Consider the following 19,016-nt stretch of genomic DNA (forward strand, 5'->3'; position numbering starts at 1 on the left):
TAGAATTAATAGAGATAAGGCCCTTTCTCTTCCGTTTAGTGTGCTTTTATCTTAATTGCCCATTTTTTTCAATCCTTGTTGTCTTTTTTGGAGAATTTTCAACCAGGGTTTGTTCCGCGAACTAACATTAAATTGGTTTGAAGGGACTAATTGTTTAGGAGTCTGAGATATTAGGGTTCTGTACATTAGTGCTACTTTATCAGGATGTTGTTTAATGTAGTATCTTAAAAGAAACTGAACAAATTTCTCTAGGAAATATTGACCCTCCCCCAACTAACTTAATGTGTATGTTCATGTTTTCACCTCGCCCTCTTGTTTTTTTTTTTTTTTTTTTTTTTTTTTTTTTTTTTTTTTTTTTTAATGAAGCAAAGGGGCTCACTAACGTAGATCACTAGGAAATAAAATTTTTTTTTATATATATAAAAAAAAAAATTAATGTCGTCATCGTCATAGACTACGCTGGAAAATACAAATACACGCTCTATCTTCATAGCGTAAAAGTTCCTGTAATTAAAAAAATAGGGTCATTTTGTAAATGTTTCTTTTTGTGATTTTTCAAAACAGTGGCATTCAAGGTTTCTTAAAAACATCCGAGGATATGTTTTCAGTACAATAAGTATCACTACGAAATTAATAGTGGGATTTTGAGAAGGGGATCAGCCCCCTTCCTCGCCAAGATGTGTTCTATTCATTTTACGCTTTTACTTTTAAATGATGACGCTTGTTCTTTAATTGAATATTTCAAAACACACCACTCAAAAGAAAGTCAGTAAATTTAAACTATAAATAAAAGTATAGACATCTTTAAACTTAATTTTTATTCCTTATGTTGAGTAAACGTGATAAACAATAACATCGACTGCAATATCCAATTTAGTACTTTCGATTTCTTGAAGTAATTTATTTTTAGGTCGTGCCCCTTTCAGGAGCAGGTGCGATATGATCAGCTGAATCCAGCTTTCATTCTTGATCTATGTGGGTGTGTTCTCAGGGTCAATTATGATAAATAATAATTAATTATTTGTTATTATTTTTGTACCAGCACGAATACCATGAAATTATTTAAGTGCACAATGGACTGCTATGTTTGACCCCCTTACTGTTTTATAAGAGTTTTAGGAAGTAAATTTGTCGTTGTCGACTACTTTAGGCTAAAGGTAATTACAATTGATTAATGATAACTGAGTTCTCGAAGACACCCTGTGTTTAAATTATGAAGGGCATGAAATTGAAATCATGGTTACAACACCTGCAGCCTAGTAAAGTATAAACCTCAGCTCATAATAACTGATTTAAAAAGCATATTTTTTTTCATAAATTTTCAAATTTATGGAATTCCTATTTAACACTGATTCAGGAGTGATAACTATTATCCAGTTTTAGAATTAAAGTAATGATAAAAATGAGTATCACAATTTCGTCAAAGAGCTTCGAAATCCTCGGAAATGGTGGTAGACCGAAATGTATAGTTACCATTAAGACACAAGCGATTATACCACTGAACACTAATGTTCGAAAAACTGAAACCCCGGGGTTTCAGTACTTCATCTTAAAAATAAACGGTGTATATTTTAGCCTTTGAATTCCTTGATGTCCTGTTCCATTTATTCATCACTTAAAATCCAGCGTGGCATAGGAACATCTTAATTTCTAGCTCGCAGAGACAGAGCAGATCTAATAAGGAATTGAGGACAACCAAATTTGTCTTGGGTCGCTGTTGTTAATTTTTTTTGGGGGGGGGGAGGGGGCTCCTATTTTTGCACGGACGGGCGAAAGTACATTAAGATTTGTCTAAAAATATAAAACGTATAATGCAAACCCGAAAAATCAAACTTTAGATTTATGCTACTTTCTATCCGTGTCATCATTTAATGCTAGTTAAAAAATAATATCAAAAAAACCAGGTGAAATATTAAATGGGAGAGCCCCTACAGGTACCTGTCTAATTGAAAATGAGAGCGTTGGTTGTACTCTTTATTTGTTTCAACCAGTGCTGTATAAAACTTTTGGATAATGGATGTTTTTGTACTCTACAGGTGTCTCGTTGATCTCTGAATGCTAGCAACTGGTACAGCAAGTGCAGTGTCGATGCTAAGAAAGAATATAAATTCAAGACTTATTCAAATTAATTTTTTACTTAGGTCTTAGTCAAAGACTATGGGAAACTGCCACTAGTGTGGTATAAAAAGAAAAATCACCAACGCCATCTAATGCTTGACAACTTTGTTTAACCCAAAACTGCTGCACACTTGTAATTTCCGGTACTTCAAAATACGAGGGAGGATATTAAAAGCATAATTCTTCCCCAGTAGGCCCTACCAGCTTAAAATCGACTAGCCTACTTAAGCTGCCAATATTTTTTGCAAGCTAGCCATGCCTACTTTGTGCAGCCTGAATTTTGATTTCAATAATTTTGAAAATTAAAAATGATGATTAATTTTTGCTACACTGTAGATTCATCATATCAAATATTCAATTTTTTTACTTTCTAATGAAGTAGTTAGACGCTACACTGAAAGCGGGACTAGTACTTCTTAATCCCTATCATCCCGTGTTAAATAGCCAAAGACCCAACTCCAATAAGAATTAAAAAAAAATATTACTTTTTACAAGTTTTATTCTTGTAATTGCTATACCTTTTTATTTTAATAAGAAACACGTCAGTGAATATTCTTGCTCCCCCGGAGCTCATTTATATTAAGATCACCGAAGGATGGCAGGTTTCCTAGGTCTGACCTCGGAACTCATTCAATTGTGTTGTTTATTCGCTAGGAAAAAAACTTTATAAAAACAGAGATAAGGATTAGGTTCCCCAACCAAACATGAAATATAAATAAAATGCATTCTCTTCGGTTGTTTAATAACTAAGCAGACCTAGCAATGACTTTTCTTTCAGTTGAGCCATTCCACGCGCTCTTGCAACGAAATGTTCAAAGACCTATAACTTGAAAGCGTTATATCTTTCTAATTAATGTTTCTTATATTCAATTTGAGCATTGTAACAACAGAGTTTTGTTAATTATTAGTTTTTATTTTTTTGAAAAGACATTGATTGCTATTTTGGTTCAGTTTAGGCCGATCGTTGCTTATCACTGGAAAATAAAACGTTCCAGGTCGAATTTTTGTTACTTTCCGAACGGTTGCTTATGCCATTGTCTTTGGTTGACGGCAATTTTGCCTTTATTTGGGCCAAAAGTGTAGATTTACGGTATAAAATGGGAAATGACATCTGTCATGGTCGCATGTATCTGTTTTGTTAACTTAAAAAGGGTGCTAGAACTGACAATTTTTGTACTACTCAGTAATCTTCCTATTTTCTAAGGAAAAGGTCAGGAAGATTGCCAAGCCCAAAATGCTGATGTTTTTCGAACAATCACATTAATGTCAAAAACAAAACTAGCAAATTACTTGAGAAATATAGTATATTAAGGCGGGAATCATAAAATCCTAACAAAACTTTTCATATTAAAATGAAAAGTTTATTTCATTTCGACTTTTCGTATTAAAATAGGAAAAGTCGACTGACTTTTTCATATTTTATTTTTAGGAACAAAACATCAAATATAAATACCACATCACTTTTTACTTTTCTTATTTTCCTGGGCTCTTAAAATCGCACCTGGAGCTGGGTATGGACGCATCTGATATAGAGGTCCGCTTGCTGTCGAATCTACCCCCGTTTTTACATCAGCTGCTAATCCAGCTGACCAATCACCTCTGCAATAAATGGAAAAAGATTATATCACTCTGTAAGATAAAATGTTTTTTAACATACCCAGACCTTTGATTTACTAGAAGTTTATACACATCTGACACCATCATACTTTTAGCCAGTTAAGTTCTGGCCAACTGTGAATTTCTTCACCAGACCAATGTCTCGCTTTGCATTTTTCTGGTGATGCTCCTCTTTTGCCTTTATTTTTATTTATCTTTTACAAATAATAAAAAATAGGATAGAGCCAATAATTAAAAAGGAAAGCATGGATATTCTGGAGAAGTATTCACTGTTCATCTATGGCACAAAAAAAAAAAAAAAAATAAAAAGAAAAGCACAGACCAAGGAAATGTACATTTGATTTGCCTTTAATTGAAGCATACACAAAAAAGTAACCTTCTGAGCAAGACTATCCAGGGGGTGGGTGGATTTGAACCTCCCGCCCCTCCAAAATTTTTGTGCAAAATGTCTATAAACAGATTTTTTATGCGTTTTGTAGGGTTTTATTGCTTGTACCCCCCCCCCCCGAACCAAAATCCTGGATACGCTCTTGCTTCTGAGTCTATCGAATTCACAAATCCCTAATCATTTTGCTTCAATTTTAAAATCTGTATTCTTATCAGGCATAACTAGCCTACTTAGTATTCAAAATTATGTTCATCAATCTTACTCCTTGTAAATAAAGGGAATCTTATTCGAATAAAGGAATTAATTCACAGCAGAATCATTGGCAGATCGGAAATCTGTTTAGGAGACGAAGAGGTTCAAACCATAAAATTACGTTCGAAAAAGGGACTGAGGTCAAGGTCACCTATTTTCTGTCCTATCTTTATTACTTTGAGAATTCATCAAACAGGAAATCGAAAACAAAAATCCCAATAGCTACAGAACGTAAAATTCCAAATTTAATCAGTGACCTTTCCATTGTTTAAAGAAGGGATTCGGAAATGAAATTCTGGCGAGTACTTTTATCATAACAGTAATTGATCTTATGCAATGATAGAGGACCTTTGTGCACAGAAAATTAAATTAAATATGAAATATCATCGATTTCAAGCATAAGATCAATATTAAATGAAGGATGAGGAATGTCTGGCGGAAAAAGAAATTCACAGCTTAAACCTCAGAATTCCTGGAACAAAATTCCAGAAATATCGGCAGAGAATCAAAATGACCTTAAAAAAAAATTTTACCATTGCAAAGTCCAGGACAGTTACCACTGACCTTCACTACCTTGTTTTAATAGCCTAATAATAAAAAATGCAGCTGTAGGATGCACTAACGCACGGTATATTGCAGAAGATTGGAAAATAACTTTGGAATGTAAATATTAAACTAAATTTCACTGAAAAGCGCTGTGGGTAGTTTACCTACAACCTGGCCAAGATTGGGCCTAAAGTTATTGAACTTTAACGTGTCATATGATTATGGTTTTAGTTTATATGCTCCTTGATTAAAATTTAGTAACTACTTAGATTTCAATGTACATTTAGCTAAATTAAGTTTAATTTTAAATTAAGTTAAATTCATTAAAACCAGTTAAAAAGTTGATGCGACCAGTCGGTTTACTAGGGATTTATATATGTTTTATTTTAGATAACCAGACAGTAAAATATGACTTCCAAAACGATGTATTTTCTAGATTCGGAACAGACTTAGCAATTATTCATTTCTGTGACACCCATTCAAACCTTCAAGAATATTTGAAAGACATGCACTTGTCTTCAATATTTGAAACATTTTCCCTGCTTTCTTCACAATCGTGCCATCTATTTAATCTACAAAATAAGGACTATTTTTATCTCTGAGCAAGGACTGACAATTATATTGCAGTTTAATACCTTTTTTATTTATTTGTACTATAAAAAAAAGTCACAAAAAAGACCATTTATGAAAATATGAAAAGTTAACAGATGAGTGGCAATCTTCAACAATATTGACGCTGAAACAACATATAGATTGGTTTGGAAGTCCCCTGTTTCTACACCATCAACAATAATTGTAAGGTTCTAAGAGAAAAATCTTATATTTTTACGTAAATAAATATAAAGGTATAATTTTTTTAGAGAAAAAAAGGCATTTATTTTATTGTAACTTTGAACGGTGCAACTATTTTATGTGGTGAAAGGAGCGACAATGCTAAAGCCGTAAATAAAATATTTTTAAAATATTATATATTATATTATATAAAATTATAATATATTAATTATATAAATTATTATAAAATATTTTTACGAAATAAAGATAAAGGTATAATTTTTTGAGAGAAAAAAAGGCATTTATTTTATTGTAACTATTTGAACGGTGCAACTATTTTATGTGGTGACGGGAGCGACAATGCTAAAGGAGCCGAGGAACTGGTAGGAGCCAATCCTTAAGCCAATACATAACTAGAACAAGGTGAATGATGCATTTAATCAGCAAATGATAGCTATATTCTTTATGACGGCACGTAAAATACAAGCAACTAAGTAAGTTTTCCGCAATGAAACCTGGCTGTGACTTATAGATAAGTTCCACAGGATAAACTTTGACCTTGTTAAAAAAAAATTTAAAATGTAAACATTATTGTGTTTTGGAGGAACACTACTGCTTTCGCAACGGCTTTGTTCTCACGCAGTCAGCGGTCTGCAGCTAGAAATGATAAGAGATGCAAACTCGAAGTTTTTCCTGGGCAGGAGAACCGTGAAACGGGGCAGAAATTTTCTAGTCAGGGTTAATAAAATATAAAAACCCTTTTTCCCTCAAAATATTCATGGTGTCACAATATAACTATCCTAGCTGGGAAAGTAAGCTTTTCCTGAACAACTTTATGTTGTACTGCTGCAAACATTATCTCTCTGAGAACGGGAGAACAAAATTCTCTATCTATTCTATTTCTTGGAAATAATTCTTGAAAAGTCAATCTTGAATACCAAATTCCGATTTTTTGGGTTGTTTTCTAAAATTGTTTATTTTGAATATATTAGTCACCTAGAAAACTAAGAAGTTACCTAGTTGTATCCCTAGTTTTGGCCTAAATAGGAAAAAACACCGGCAATTGTAAATTCAGAAATAACCGATCAGTTTAGAAATATCAAAAAGCAATTTATTTAGCCTCTTAGGTATTAGAACCTATTCTCCTGCATGAAGATGCATTTGTTCATGAATACAGTTTATACAAAATGAACAACTATTGGCCTATAGCCATTTTATCCAGTAGCCAGCATATAGAGGAGATATCAGTAGACTTTTTGTGGAGATGGGGTATGTAGAGCCATAAGAAATACACTTGCAGGCCAAAATTTCCAAAAAAAGATTATGAGAGGTACTCCAGATTAATTTGCAGATGTATAACCTTTGACCTTCCTTAATATGACGGAATATATTTGGACTAATGGTATTCAAAACATTTCTTTTATTGGATTTTCAGAGTTGCTTTTAGTTTAACTGATGGATAGGAGACAAATGGTATAGTTCTAGATGAGGCACATTTTGTTACCTTAGAAATTCGTTGAGTCAGGTTAATGAAACATTCATGTGCTCCAGGAAAATTTTATCAAGCCACTATTTCCGCCTTAAATTGTTTTTAGAGCTGAGGACAGGTATATACAGGGGCGTCCGATACTCATTTCATTGGGGGGGGGGGGCGATCTTCGTAAATTTTACTGAATCGCTACCTTATTTATACCGAATTTTATGCAGAAATCGAGAATTTTGCTAAATTGCAGCCAATTTTGCAACAATTCTGCTAAAATTTTCGCCTTTGGCGAAAGTTTCACCGAATGCCAAAACCGTTGGAGGGGCGACGAGCATTTCTCCGCCCCCTCCCTCCTCAGGACGCCCCTGGGTATATTTACCAAAGCCTATCTAAACTTTGACAAAAACATTTTACCATTATTTTGGCTTTTTAGTTTCTTTTTCTTTAAGACTAGACTTTGAGAACACAATTCCTATGACCTTAGCAGGATTTTGAGCCATATCAATCCTTTGTCTGAATTTTAGAAATAGCCTAGTTTTACAAATCTTTAAAAGACTTCACAAATGAGGATTGAGCAGAGGCTTTAGGCCCAAAACATCTTCTCTGTTACTTATTTGAGCTGTAGATCTATTTCCCTAAGGTTTTAATTTTATAGCATGAAAATTTTCCATGACTATCAGAGGTCAGTATCCTTTGCAGGGGGGGGGGGCAGAGTTATCATGGTTGCAGCGTTAGATGCAACCTAACAAAGAAAATCAATTCCAAAGTAACCGGAAAATTGTTTAGTCATTAAAAGTAAGAAAGAAGTGTTTTGAAGAAAACTACCAAATCAGGATGAATCACCATTTAAATGAAACAGCTACCAGCAATGGTAACTGTTATGTAGATTAATCTTAGTGGTAAAATTTTATTGCGAAAACACGTTTATGGAAATTTCGAAAAACAGCCTGAAATTTTTAAAAAAAAGGTTTCATATTACAATGAAAACTTTACCCTTGGAGTCCCCTTGGTAGAAAACCCCATATAAATAGATTACAGACTGGCCATGATTTACCAAGAGACCCACTAGGCCCTTGCCTAGGGGCGCAATGAATTATCACTGAGCAATTTTTTTTCTTAACACAAACTGGACTGATGTGATTTACCTTCAAAGTGTCAGGTGCACTCTGCCACCACGCAAATCACACATCAAAAATCACAAAGCATACAAGTGAGCTATTGAGTTTTTATCCTGACTATATTACCCTAAGATTGTAGATGAATTGAACATTTGAAACCCTTCTTAATACCCCCACCTGCATAATACCCCCAATGTATAAATATTTGATTCTCAAATTATTGTTATAAGTGATGTTATTTTGCAGTAAAATAAAAACTGTCATAATGAAGATTATTTTCTCAAGAAAAGTTGATCCTCCCTCCAATGGTATGAATACGGAGTGGCAAAAACGCTTGGGCCTTCAAGCGTCAAAGCTTTAATTCCGGCCCTGATTACAGACCCCATCTTGAACCACTTTACAACAAGGAAAATCAGTTGCACAGGGGAAGCAGTGATGTGCACCTTTCTTTTCTTCCTTTTTCCATTAAGGTTATTTACCAAACAATTGGTCGCACGATGTAGGGAGAGGGCTCATTTCAAAGGAAATTGTCACATCTAGTACCTTTTGCAAGTATCATGGCATCATCATCTGCAAGACGCCATAACACAAGCATATTTTATAGAAAGTAGAAATAAAAGTCTGAAGAGCAGATTTTTATTTAGATAGTATTTTTTACTACAGAAACAACTTGACAAAGGTTTAAGATTTAGATGTTGATCAAGTACAACAGGATTTCTTAGTTTTTGGATGACAAACCCCCAAAGAATTGTCTACCATGGATCTATATCCCCTTGGCTTGACTTTTGAAATAATCTTCAACATAAGTTCATAGATCATAATAATAAAGAATAGTTGCGGTCACAATTTCAAATATGAACCCAGGAACTTAATATCACTGCTCAAAGATTAAGTCCCATATCCATTACATTTGGTTTCAATTCCCTTCTGCCGAGAGATTCAATGAAACAAATTATAGAAAAGCTCCTTTTATCATATTTATAACACAATATAAAACCTTACACCCAAACGGAAATTTTATAATGGACAGCACTAATAATAAATTAGATAAGAAACCATAGAAAACACAGGTAAGAAAGATAAACCACGATATTTCAGGAAAGGGGTACATGAAAACCGACCCCTCCTCTATATACAGTCATACTGTAGTAGGACTGTCATACAGTCATACTGTAGTAGGACTTTCATACAGTCATACAGTCCTAACTGAGGTCAGCAAGGTTTTTTAACGAATCAAATCAAATAAGGAACAAAAGTCTTACCTTGGGATATCAGAGTAGGAAGCTGGGTCCATGGGGTCCAAATCATTAAATTCTACTTTTCCTTTGCCTTTGGCCACATTCCTCTTCTCCTGCTTCTTCTCTCGCTCTATTACCTTTTTGGGTTTTTCTTCTTCTTCACTCAAAAGACTTTCCTCTGAAGACGAATCTGATTCCTAAGAAAGAAAAATTGATTAGCCCTATTTATTACAAAGTGTTGTACAATTAACTTTCCTTTAATTCATTTAAACAATACATTTTTTTTACGTAATTTCAATAAAATAATTAAATTGTCACATTTTACTTATTAAATGTCTTAAAACCTAAAACAAAATTGAGATTTAAACAATATATCAGATTTGCACTGCCAGTGTACTGTGAGATGTACCAGATCCCGTATTTGTACAGCAATGCCTAACGAACCGTAACGAAGGCAAATCAATTTAACTATATTACTTCTATTTTCGTTGATTTTAGCAAGTAATTTATAAAATAGATAAAATTAAAAAAAAATTGTTGACGGCGGAGCATTTACTCAAACAAAAGAAACTCACCTTAACTGGTGGGTAAGAAAGGTTCACGCATACAGGTGCATAGGATGGATAATTAGTTGCAATTCGTTAATAATTCGCTGACGATTTTTGCTAATAATCAAACCATAGATTTGTTACAAGAAAAATTACAAAATGGACCTTTAAATAAAAAAAGGATAAATACCCTCCAAACCTATTTATGGCCCAAAGGACTTCGGCAATTGCCGACGCTTCTATTACCGGGTATTTTTACAGTGACGGATAGCAAGCCTTGTGGAACCAACCTTGCGGGACTTGGGATATTTAAAATTCTGGCTTAAAATAATTCTTGAAAAAAATGATTAATTATTACTTTGAGAGAATTCTCGGCTTTAATACTGTAATATTGCAGATTAATTCCATAAATTATCAAAATTTCTTTGAAATTTTCTACTTTTAATGAAATCACCAGATACTACACTGTTATTGGCACTAGTAGCTTAATCTCTATCTTGTCACGTTAAAGCGTCAAAGATTTAACAATTATAAGTTTCAATTCTCTTTAATTTGTAATAAAACCGTTCGACGTTCTTCTTCTGTAGTTTGCTTGCATTTTCAACTATTCTGTTTGGTTGCTAGATTGGACAAGGATTCTGAACTCGGCAAACTTGAAGAAAGCAATAAGAAAATTGTAAAAAGCATAGAATAAAAAAAAATTTGAATGACTAGTTTAACCGCCATCTTCCTCTTAACAATATAGGCGTCATTTTTACCAAGCCGTTTAACTTTTTTTGATCTGAGTAATTCAGCTGTTCCAAAAACAAAATAGAGCTAGATGGTTAACATAAAAATCCAGGTTATATATATTTACTTGTATTCTCAGCAAGAGCAGGCGTTCTCCTCCTCACCTGCCATCTGAAATTCAGACGTAAGCTTGGAATTTGTTATATCTGATTTTAGCTCGGCATTAACAGTCAGGGATCAATTTACTATGCTGCCACAAGATCATATGAACATTCTTTATTTTAAATATTGAATATGTTAATTTTTCTACAATAATTAATTTTTATCTATTTAATTTATCTATCAACAAATGAAATGTCATCATTTTTATGCAATCCTAAAAAGGGCTTATCCCAGATTTGCCTCTCACTCACTTGGACTATCTGTCTGGGCTTTTTCTACAATTAGCCATGTCTTGATGCCTGCAACTACTTGATTTTAATTCAAAATCAACGGATTCGGTCGAGGCCTTTTATTTTGTATAATGCAATAATTGATGGCAACTAGATTTTTCTTTCTTAATAGACTCCTTCAGAATCATAACTTTTTTCGTATTTTGAAGTATGAATTCAAATTCTAGTGGAAAACATAACTTAATAAATAGTATTAAAAACCCTGATTTTGGGCAGAAAAAGTGCCACGAAAAAGTGGCTGATCAGCGCTACGTTATTTTTACAAACTCTTTATTAGAGCTTAATTACAAAACCCTTTACTTCAATTTCTCTCGAGGGAATTTTCTTAAAGTAAAAGGAAGAGCCAACAAGAAAAACAAATTATGAATGTTGCCACAACGATAAGCTACCAAGAATTAGCGAGAAATCGGTTTCAGGCACGACAGAAGAAACGGGATAACCGACTGAAAATCATTTAAAATTAATAAATTTCTTTTCAAAATTTTTTCTCGGAGTATAGCTTTTTGAGATTCATAAAATATTTATCATGTCCAATTCTCTTAGAAAAACTACCAAATGTTTGATAATTCCGTTGGATATTTCAGAGCATTGGGAGAAGAAAAAAGGGATTCAAATTTAATAAAAAGAAATCTATGAGCTGAAAACCCATAATTTAAAACGGTTTTACTTCTGTTTTTCTTTAACAGCTCTAAGGCACAACACAGAAATTTTATAAGACACAATAGAAAATGCAGGTACCATTAATTTACTTGAAAAAATTTCTTGACAAATCAAAATCCTCTTAACAATAAAAGAGAAAGATAGAGATAAGGGTCAAGATTCCCTTAAAACAGGTTTTTAGGAACCCCCTATATTGGGAACTGAAAAAATAATAGGTTTAAGGCCATACGACACCTTACAGAATCACCCTATCTTGTCAATCGTAAAGATTTTTTTTAGTTTTCACGGGCAATCTATTTAGAATTTGCCATAACTAGTAGAGCTTGGATAAGAGATCCGGATAAATGACAAAAAAACTAAAAACTAACACCTACCTTCCCAGAAATCTTGAAAAAACCATTTAACTCCCCCTTTTTGTGCCCGAGATAAAGATATTCAGTATTAATGAAACATACATCATCCGAAAGTATGAATTTAGTTTTTTCGATTAAACAGAGAAGAATTTTCTTTTTAAAGCTCAGGAAAGGGCAGTCCCTAAAAATGTTTTTCTTGTCTTGTCTATTATCCCGGTCACAGTCAAGTTGTTGATCTGAGTAAAACCGGTTTCTCTGTCTGCATTCGGTTATAATTAGCTTAGCCTGAGTGAGATAAACCACTATGTAGGTATATTTTAATTAAATATTTAATATATAGAGGTGGTTAGGTTACGTATTTAATATAATGCGCTGTGTATTTTTTTTTTTTTTTTTTTTTTTTTTTTTTTTTTTTTTTTTTTTTTGTGGATATCAGATCAGATCAGAATTTGAGGTTTTCTGGCATAACCAGCAACACTTTAAGCGTCCTGAAGTACTGGTTCTTCCTGCCTACCAGTGGGTAAAGGCAGGCACACATAGCAGCCTCCACCCCTGGGGTGTAAGAGGGGACTCATCAGGTGAGACCTATACCAATTTTAACTTGTAATTTGACTACAGTAACCAATCCTTGGGTTTATGCCACTGCTACTGTTGATGCTTGATGTTTTGTGCTGATTGCTTTCTATTCTTTAAATTTCACAATCCCCTGCTTTGGTATTTGAAATGTGTTACTTGATTGTGGACTATATCCTGCCTTATACCAAAACTGTCTTATACCACTGCTTATTCCGTTCCTGTTTTGTTGTTTACTTCAGATAAGAAATGAACAGTCAACTCAAGCCAACTCGTGAGCTAAGGTCTGAGAGCTCAATCCAAGTCACTGGATAAGAATCTGTTTCAGAGCGCCTACTCATGCTCATTGACCACATATATAGCATAAAAATCAAACATACACTATTAGCAGATTTACTAAAACCTAAAGACCTTAAATCTTCCGTGAAAGGGTCACTTGATGACCTTGAATTGGCTAAGATCTCTTCCCAGATAGATGAGGCAGTGGTTAAAATGAAAGAGGAACAGACATACGGGCAACGTAATGTCACTATCTCTTCAGATAAGCTAGATGCAATCAAGCAGGAGGTGTATGCTGGCCTCAACCTAGATCTTAGTAATCTAGTGGATAAAACTCTTGAAAGCTATAACAGACGCATATTTTCTGTTGAATCTTCATTGGCTACTTTAGAGTCATCCATGATAGACCTTAAAAAGTATTTCCAGCCTATCCAGTCCAACCTGGCAAGACTAAATGACCGTTTTGAACAGCAGGCTTTGATCAACCAAATTATTTTCTTTGGGGTGAAGGAGGTGACCTCCATTGAAAATACTAAGTAAATTTCTGTCATTATGCACTGGGAAATTTCCTGGCATATCAATTATTCAGTCTGATGTTGTATAAGCCAAAAGAATTGGCAAACCATCTGCAAAACCCAGACCCATAGTTGTTGAATTTTGCAACTTACGAGTTCGTCAACTGCTTCTCAGACAAAAGAAGGATTTGAAAGGATCAGGGATTCGATTTTCTGAGACGCTTACAAAACCACGCTTACAACGTCTTTCATATGCCAAGTCAAAGCTTGGCTTACGTAATGTTTGGTCCAGTAAAGGTGATATCCTGTATAAAACCCAATCTGGAAGAGTGGTTAAGTTTAATAATCAGAATGAAATTGATTTATGTGCTGCAAATGCAGAAAAATTTAAGTGATGGATTTAGATTTATTTTCTTATAATATATTGAAATGTTTCTGTAGATATTTACTTGCTGTTCTTTCAATGTTCTTCTATTATTCTTGACTGTCCTCACATAATTTTGACTGGTTCCAGATTTAACTTTGGGACAATAGTTTGGATAATATGTCCCTTCCCACTAATAATTATTAATGTTTGTTTGTGATTCTATCACCTTCTTGTTGTCTGATTTACATTATATTCTTGTCGTGTCATTATACTTGTAACCCCCATAATATCAACTGGTCACACAATATAGTTTGTGCTAATACTTATAATAATATGTGCCTTCCCACTGATTTTTCTTTATGTTTGTTTATGATTCTTTTACCATCATGTAGCTTGGCTTCTATAATGTTTTTGTCATGTCAGCACACTTGCAGCTCATATAATTTTCACTGGTCCCATTTTTATGTTTGTTTGTGATCCTATCACCTTTATGCAGGCTCATTTCTTTCATATTTTTGTCATTTCAGCATAATTGCAGCTCATATAATCTTGACTGGTTCCACATTATACTTGGGGCCAATATTTTGATAAATATTTGCCATGCCGCTATTGTTTCCTTATCTGGGTTGGTGATCCAACCGCCTTTCTGTAGGCTGAATTCTATCATATTTTTCTCATGTCAGCACACATGCAACTCACATAATTTTGCTTGGTCCCATATTATATTTTTGGTCAATATTTGGAATAATATATGCCATCTCATTGATATATCTTTATCTTATTTTTTGATGCTATCACCCTTGTATACCCTGAATTCTATCATATTTTTGTCATGTCAGTATATATGCAGCTCTCATAATTTCTTACTACACATATTATAATTTGGTCTAATATTTGGGATAATATGTGTCATTCCATTGATATTCATTTATATTTGTCTGTGATCCTGTGACATTCGAGTCGGCTGACTACTATTATATTTTTTTTACGTGTCATCCTACTTGCAGCTTACATAATTTACTTGTCCCACATTATAAATTGTGCCAATACTTTGAATAAAATGAGCCATTCTACTGGTATCTCTTTATGCTTTTTGTGATCCTCTCACCTTCATGTAGCCTAATTTCTATTATTTTGTTGTCAGTCCAGCACACTTGCAGCTCATGTAATAGCAACTGGTGTCACATTATACTTTGGTCCAATATTTTGGATAATTTGTGCCATCCTACTTGTATTTTTATGTGTACATTTATTATGTGGGACAATTATGGGTGATTTCTCTTTTCTTTTGAATTTTTCTATTCTTATTTCGGTTATGTTTGATCAACCAAGTAGGGCTGCTAAGCAAGAGACTCACACGCTTGACCCTCTACTTGAATCTATGGTTAATTCTAGCTGTAATTATCACACTACCATTGATTACTGTGATAAAATTATACCCTCACTGTCTTTAAATAGTAGCTTTAATGTATTTTGTTTGAATGTGCGTGGGATAAGAGATAAGTGGGATAGTCTGAAATCGTATTCGTGGTCTGATAATTTTTTCCCTTTTGATGTAATAGGTTTAACAGAAACATGGTTATCTGATAGTGAAAATTTTACAGCCTATGATATGCATATTGCTGTCCATATCCCAGAATGGTAACAAAGTGCTCAGGGGTATTTATTTATTTATAAAGTCTGATATTGAGTTTAGAAGAAGGTCTGACCTTGAATCCTTGTTTACATCAGTAGTGTCAAATAGTAGGACAGTTTATTCTCTTGTTATTGATCTGAAAAGCCAGTTTGCATGTGACACTGTTTGTTTGTTTTATAAGCCCCCTCCTTTTCCAACACATTTGTTCTGTGATTTGCTTGATCAACTTTCTTGTGTGGGGTCTTTCTCTAAAAAACGTATTTGTGTTTTGGTAGATTTTAATTGTAATATGTTAAATATTGGATCAAGTGATGAATGTGACCATCTCTTTGATGTGCTTTCTTCTGCTGGTCTACTTCCTTCAATTTTTTTTTCCTTCTCGTGTTGACCCTACTAGAAATTCTGACACTTTAATAGACAATATTTTCATTTCTCATTCTTCTAATTTGAAGTTTACTTCTGGTCTTGTTTTCACTGATCTTTCTGATCACTTCCCTATTTATGTTTCACTTTTTGTGCCTCAAACTGAGATTGCTAGGGATGAGCAGGGTGAGTCTTCTTTTAGAACTTCCACAGATAAAGAAATTTCTAATTTAATACATAGTCTTCAGAGTAATGATTGGTCTAGTGTTCTTGAAGCTAATGATGTTGACTTTGCAACAAATTTATTTTTGTGTCGTATAGGAACTCTGTTGGATAAGCCTTTTCCTCTAAGAAAGAGGCCAAGGAATTTTAGACCCAAATGTCCATGGATGTCTAGAGGTCTGATCAATGCTCCACACATGAAGGCGTCTCTGTTCAAGGCTGCATGTAGAAGTAAGACACAGGATGATCTTTTGAAGTATAAACTTTATAAAAATGTGCTTACTTCTTCAGTACGTGCAGCCAAAAAGCTATATTTTTCGCGTCGAATGGATGAGTGTAAGGGGAATTTGCGAAAGTTTTGGACTGTAGTTAATGAAGCTCTTTCCCTCAAGAAACTCAAACAGTCCCCCCCCTTGTTACTACAGGAAAGGTTATGGATCTTTTGTGGACAAAAAGTCTTCAGCAAGCGCCTTCAATTCATATTTCACCTCACTTCCTTCAGTCCCTAATCCATCCTACATCAGAGTAAGTATGTTTTCCCTTAGCAAAAAAGTCATTTTTCCTTTTTCCATGCAGTGATACCGAAATTTCTAACATTATTTCTCAGCTTTCAAGTAGCCGTTCAGTTGATGGTTTTGGTTTGAGCTGTAATGTTCTTAAAAAAATTGGTCAGTATGTTTCTAACCCCATCTCACAAATAACTAACCTCTCTCTTTCTTCTGGTGTTTTTCCTCATTTATTTAAGGTTGCTAATGTTGTAACTTTGTTTAAAAAAGGTGATTCATCTCTAATTTCAAACTATAGACCTATTTCTCTCCTTCCTGTAATTTCTAAGGTTGTTGAAAAAGTAGTGACCATCCTGACTTATGGGAATGATATTATACCGCAAGCTACTATAGTGAAATTTCTTGGTGTGTATCTTGACTGTTTTCTTTCTTTTAAACCCCATATAACTCATACCCGTTCCCTTGTCCTCCGCCAATCTTCAATGTTATACAGGGTTAACTCATTTCATCCCCCAGATGTTATGCTTTCTCTCTATTATGCTTTTATTTTTCCTTGCCTTTCTTATTGCTGTTCTGTCTGGGGCAGTACTAATAAATCTCTTCTCTGCTCACTTCAAAGAGCCCAAAATAGAGCAGTGAAGGCTACTTTTCTTCTACCTCGTTTTTACCCTTCCTCTGATCTTTGTAATGATATTGGAATAGCTCCGCTGGATCGTATTGTAGGTAAAAGTTACAAACTGAGATTGCTAGGGATGAGCAGGGTGAGTCTTCTTTTAGAACTTCCACAGATAAAGAAATTTCTAATTTAATACATAGTCTTCAGAGTAATGATTGGTCTAGTGTTCTTGAAGCTAATGATGTTGATATTGCAACAAATTTATTTTTGTGTCGTATAGGAACTCTGTTGGATAAGCCTTTTCCTCTAACAAAGAGGCCAAGGAATTCTACACCCAAATGTCCATGGATGTCTAGAGGTCTGATCAATGCTCTACATACGGAGACTTCTCTGTTCAAGGCTGCATGTAAAAGTAAGACACAGGATGATCTTTTGAAGTATAAACTTTATAAAAATGTGCTTACTTCTTCAGTACGTGCAGCCAAAAAGCTATATTTTTCGCGTCGAATGGATGAGTGTAAGGGGAATTTGCGAAAGTTTTGGACTGTAGTTAATGAAGCTCTTTCCCTCAAGAAACTCAAACAGTCCCCCCTTGTCGCTACAGGAAAGCTGATGGATCTTTTGTGGACAAAAATTCTTCAGCAAGCGCCTTCAATTCGTATTTCACCTCACTTCCTTCAGTTCCTAATCCACCCTACAGCAGAGTAAGTAGTTTTCCCTTAGCAGAAAAGTCATTTTTCCTTTTTCCATGCAGTGATATCGAAATTTCTAACATTATTTCTCAGCTTTCAAGTAGCCGTTCAGTTGATGGTTTTGGTTTGAGCTGTCATGTTCTTAAAAAAATTGGTCAGTTTGTTTCTAACCCCATCTCACACATAACTAACCTCTCTCTGTCTTCTGGTGTTTTTCCTCATTTATTTAAGGCTGCTAATGTTGTACCTTTGTTTAAAAAAGGTGATTCATCTCTGATTTGAAACTATAGACCTATTTCTCTCCTTCCTGTAATTTCTAAGGTTGTTGAAAAAGTAGTGTATTGTATACTATCTTCATTTGTATTTATTAATAATACTACTGCAGGTAATTCTCTCATAACTAACCATCAGTATGGCTTTCGTCCCAGTATTTCTACCTTACATGCACTTTCAGATGCAACAGAGTTTGTGCGCGTTAACATTGACAAGGGCTTGTGTGTTTTGGGTCTATCTCTTGACTTTTCAAAGGCATTTGATATGGTTGTTCACTCTGTTCTATTGACTAAATTATCTTCATTTGGACCGCATGGAGTCCCACTTGAATGGTTTAGGTCTTACCTCTCAGGGAGATCTCAGTATGTTTCGGTTAATGGTACTTCTTCCTCTTCCTTGCCTATTGTGAAAGGTGTCCCACAGGGCTCTGTGCTTGGACCACTTTTGTTTTTAATTTGTGTATACGATCTTGTTGATGATCTTCATCCCCATGTGCACCTTTTTGCTGATGACAGTAACTTCTCCATTGCTGCAGCGGACCTACCATCTGCCACTTCCGTAGCTCAATGTCTTCTTGATAAAGTAAAAGATTGGTGCTGGTCAAATGGTATGACTCTCAAAAGCCAAAAAAGTGCCATTGTACACTTTAGAACCCCTTATCGTATGAGAGACGCAAGGGAGCCAACCATCCTGACTTATGG

The 19,016-nt window shown here is 34.4% G+C and overlaps 1 protein-coding gene across 1 annotated transcript in view; it reads right to left on the reverse strand.

Moving 5' to 3' along the window:
* Positions 1-3,522: 3,522 nt before the first annotated feature.
* PQBP1 (poly-glutamine tract binding protein 1) overlaps positions 3,523-19,016 on the reverse strand; it is a 56,795-nt gene continuing 41,301 nt past the window's right edge. Inside the window, exons 5-6 of the mRNA XM_089090602.1 lie at positions 9,556-9,728; positions 3,523-3,717 (exon numbers count right to left, since the gene is read on the reverse strand). Coding sequence (XP_088946728.1) covers positions 3,576-3,717; positions 9,556-9,728 — 315 coding nt within the window. The 3' untranslated portion in view covers positions 3,523-3,575. The remainder of the gene's footprint in view (positions 3,718-9,555; positions 9,729-19,016) is intronic.

The sequence above is a fragment of the Artemia sp. Qi Xiang Cuo genome, chromosome 6 (assembly GCF_049724085.1).
Source record: "Artemia sp. Qi Xiang Cuo chromosome 6, ASM4972408v1, whole genome shotgun sequence".
NCBI classification, from domain to species: domain Eukaryota; kingdom Metazoa; phylum Arthropoda; class Branchiopoda; order Anostraca; family Artemiidae; genus Artemia; species Artemia sp. Qi Xiang Cuo.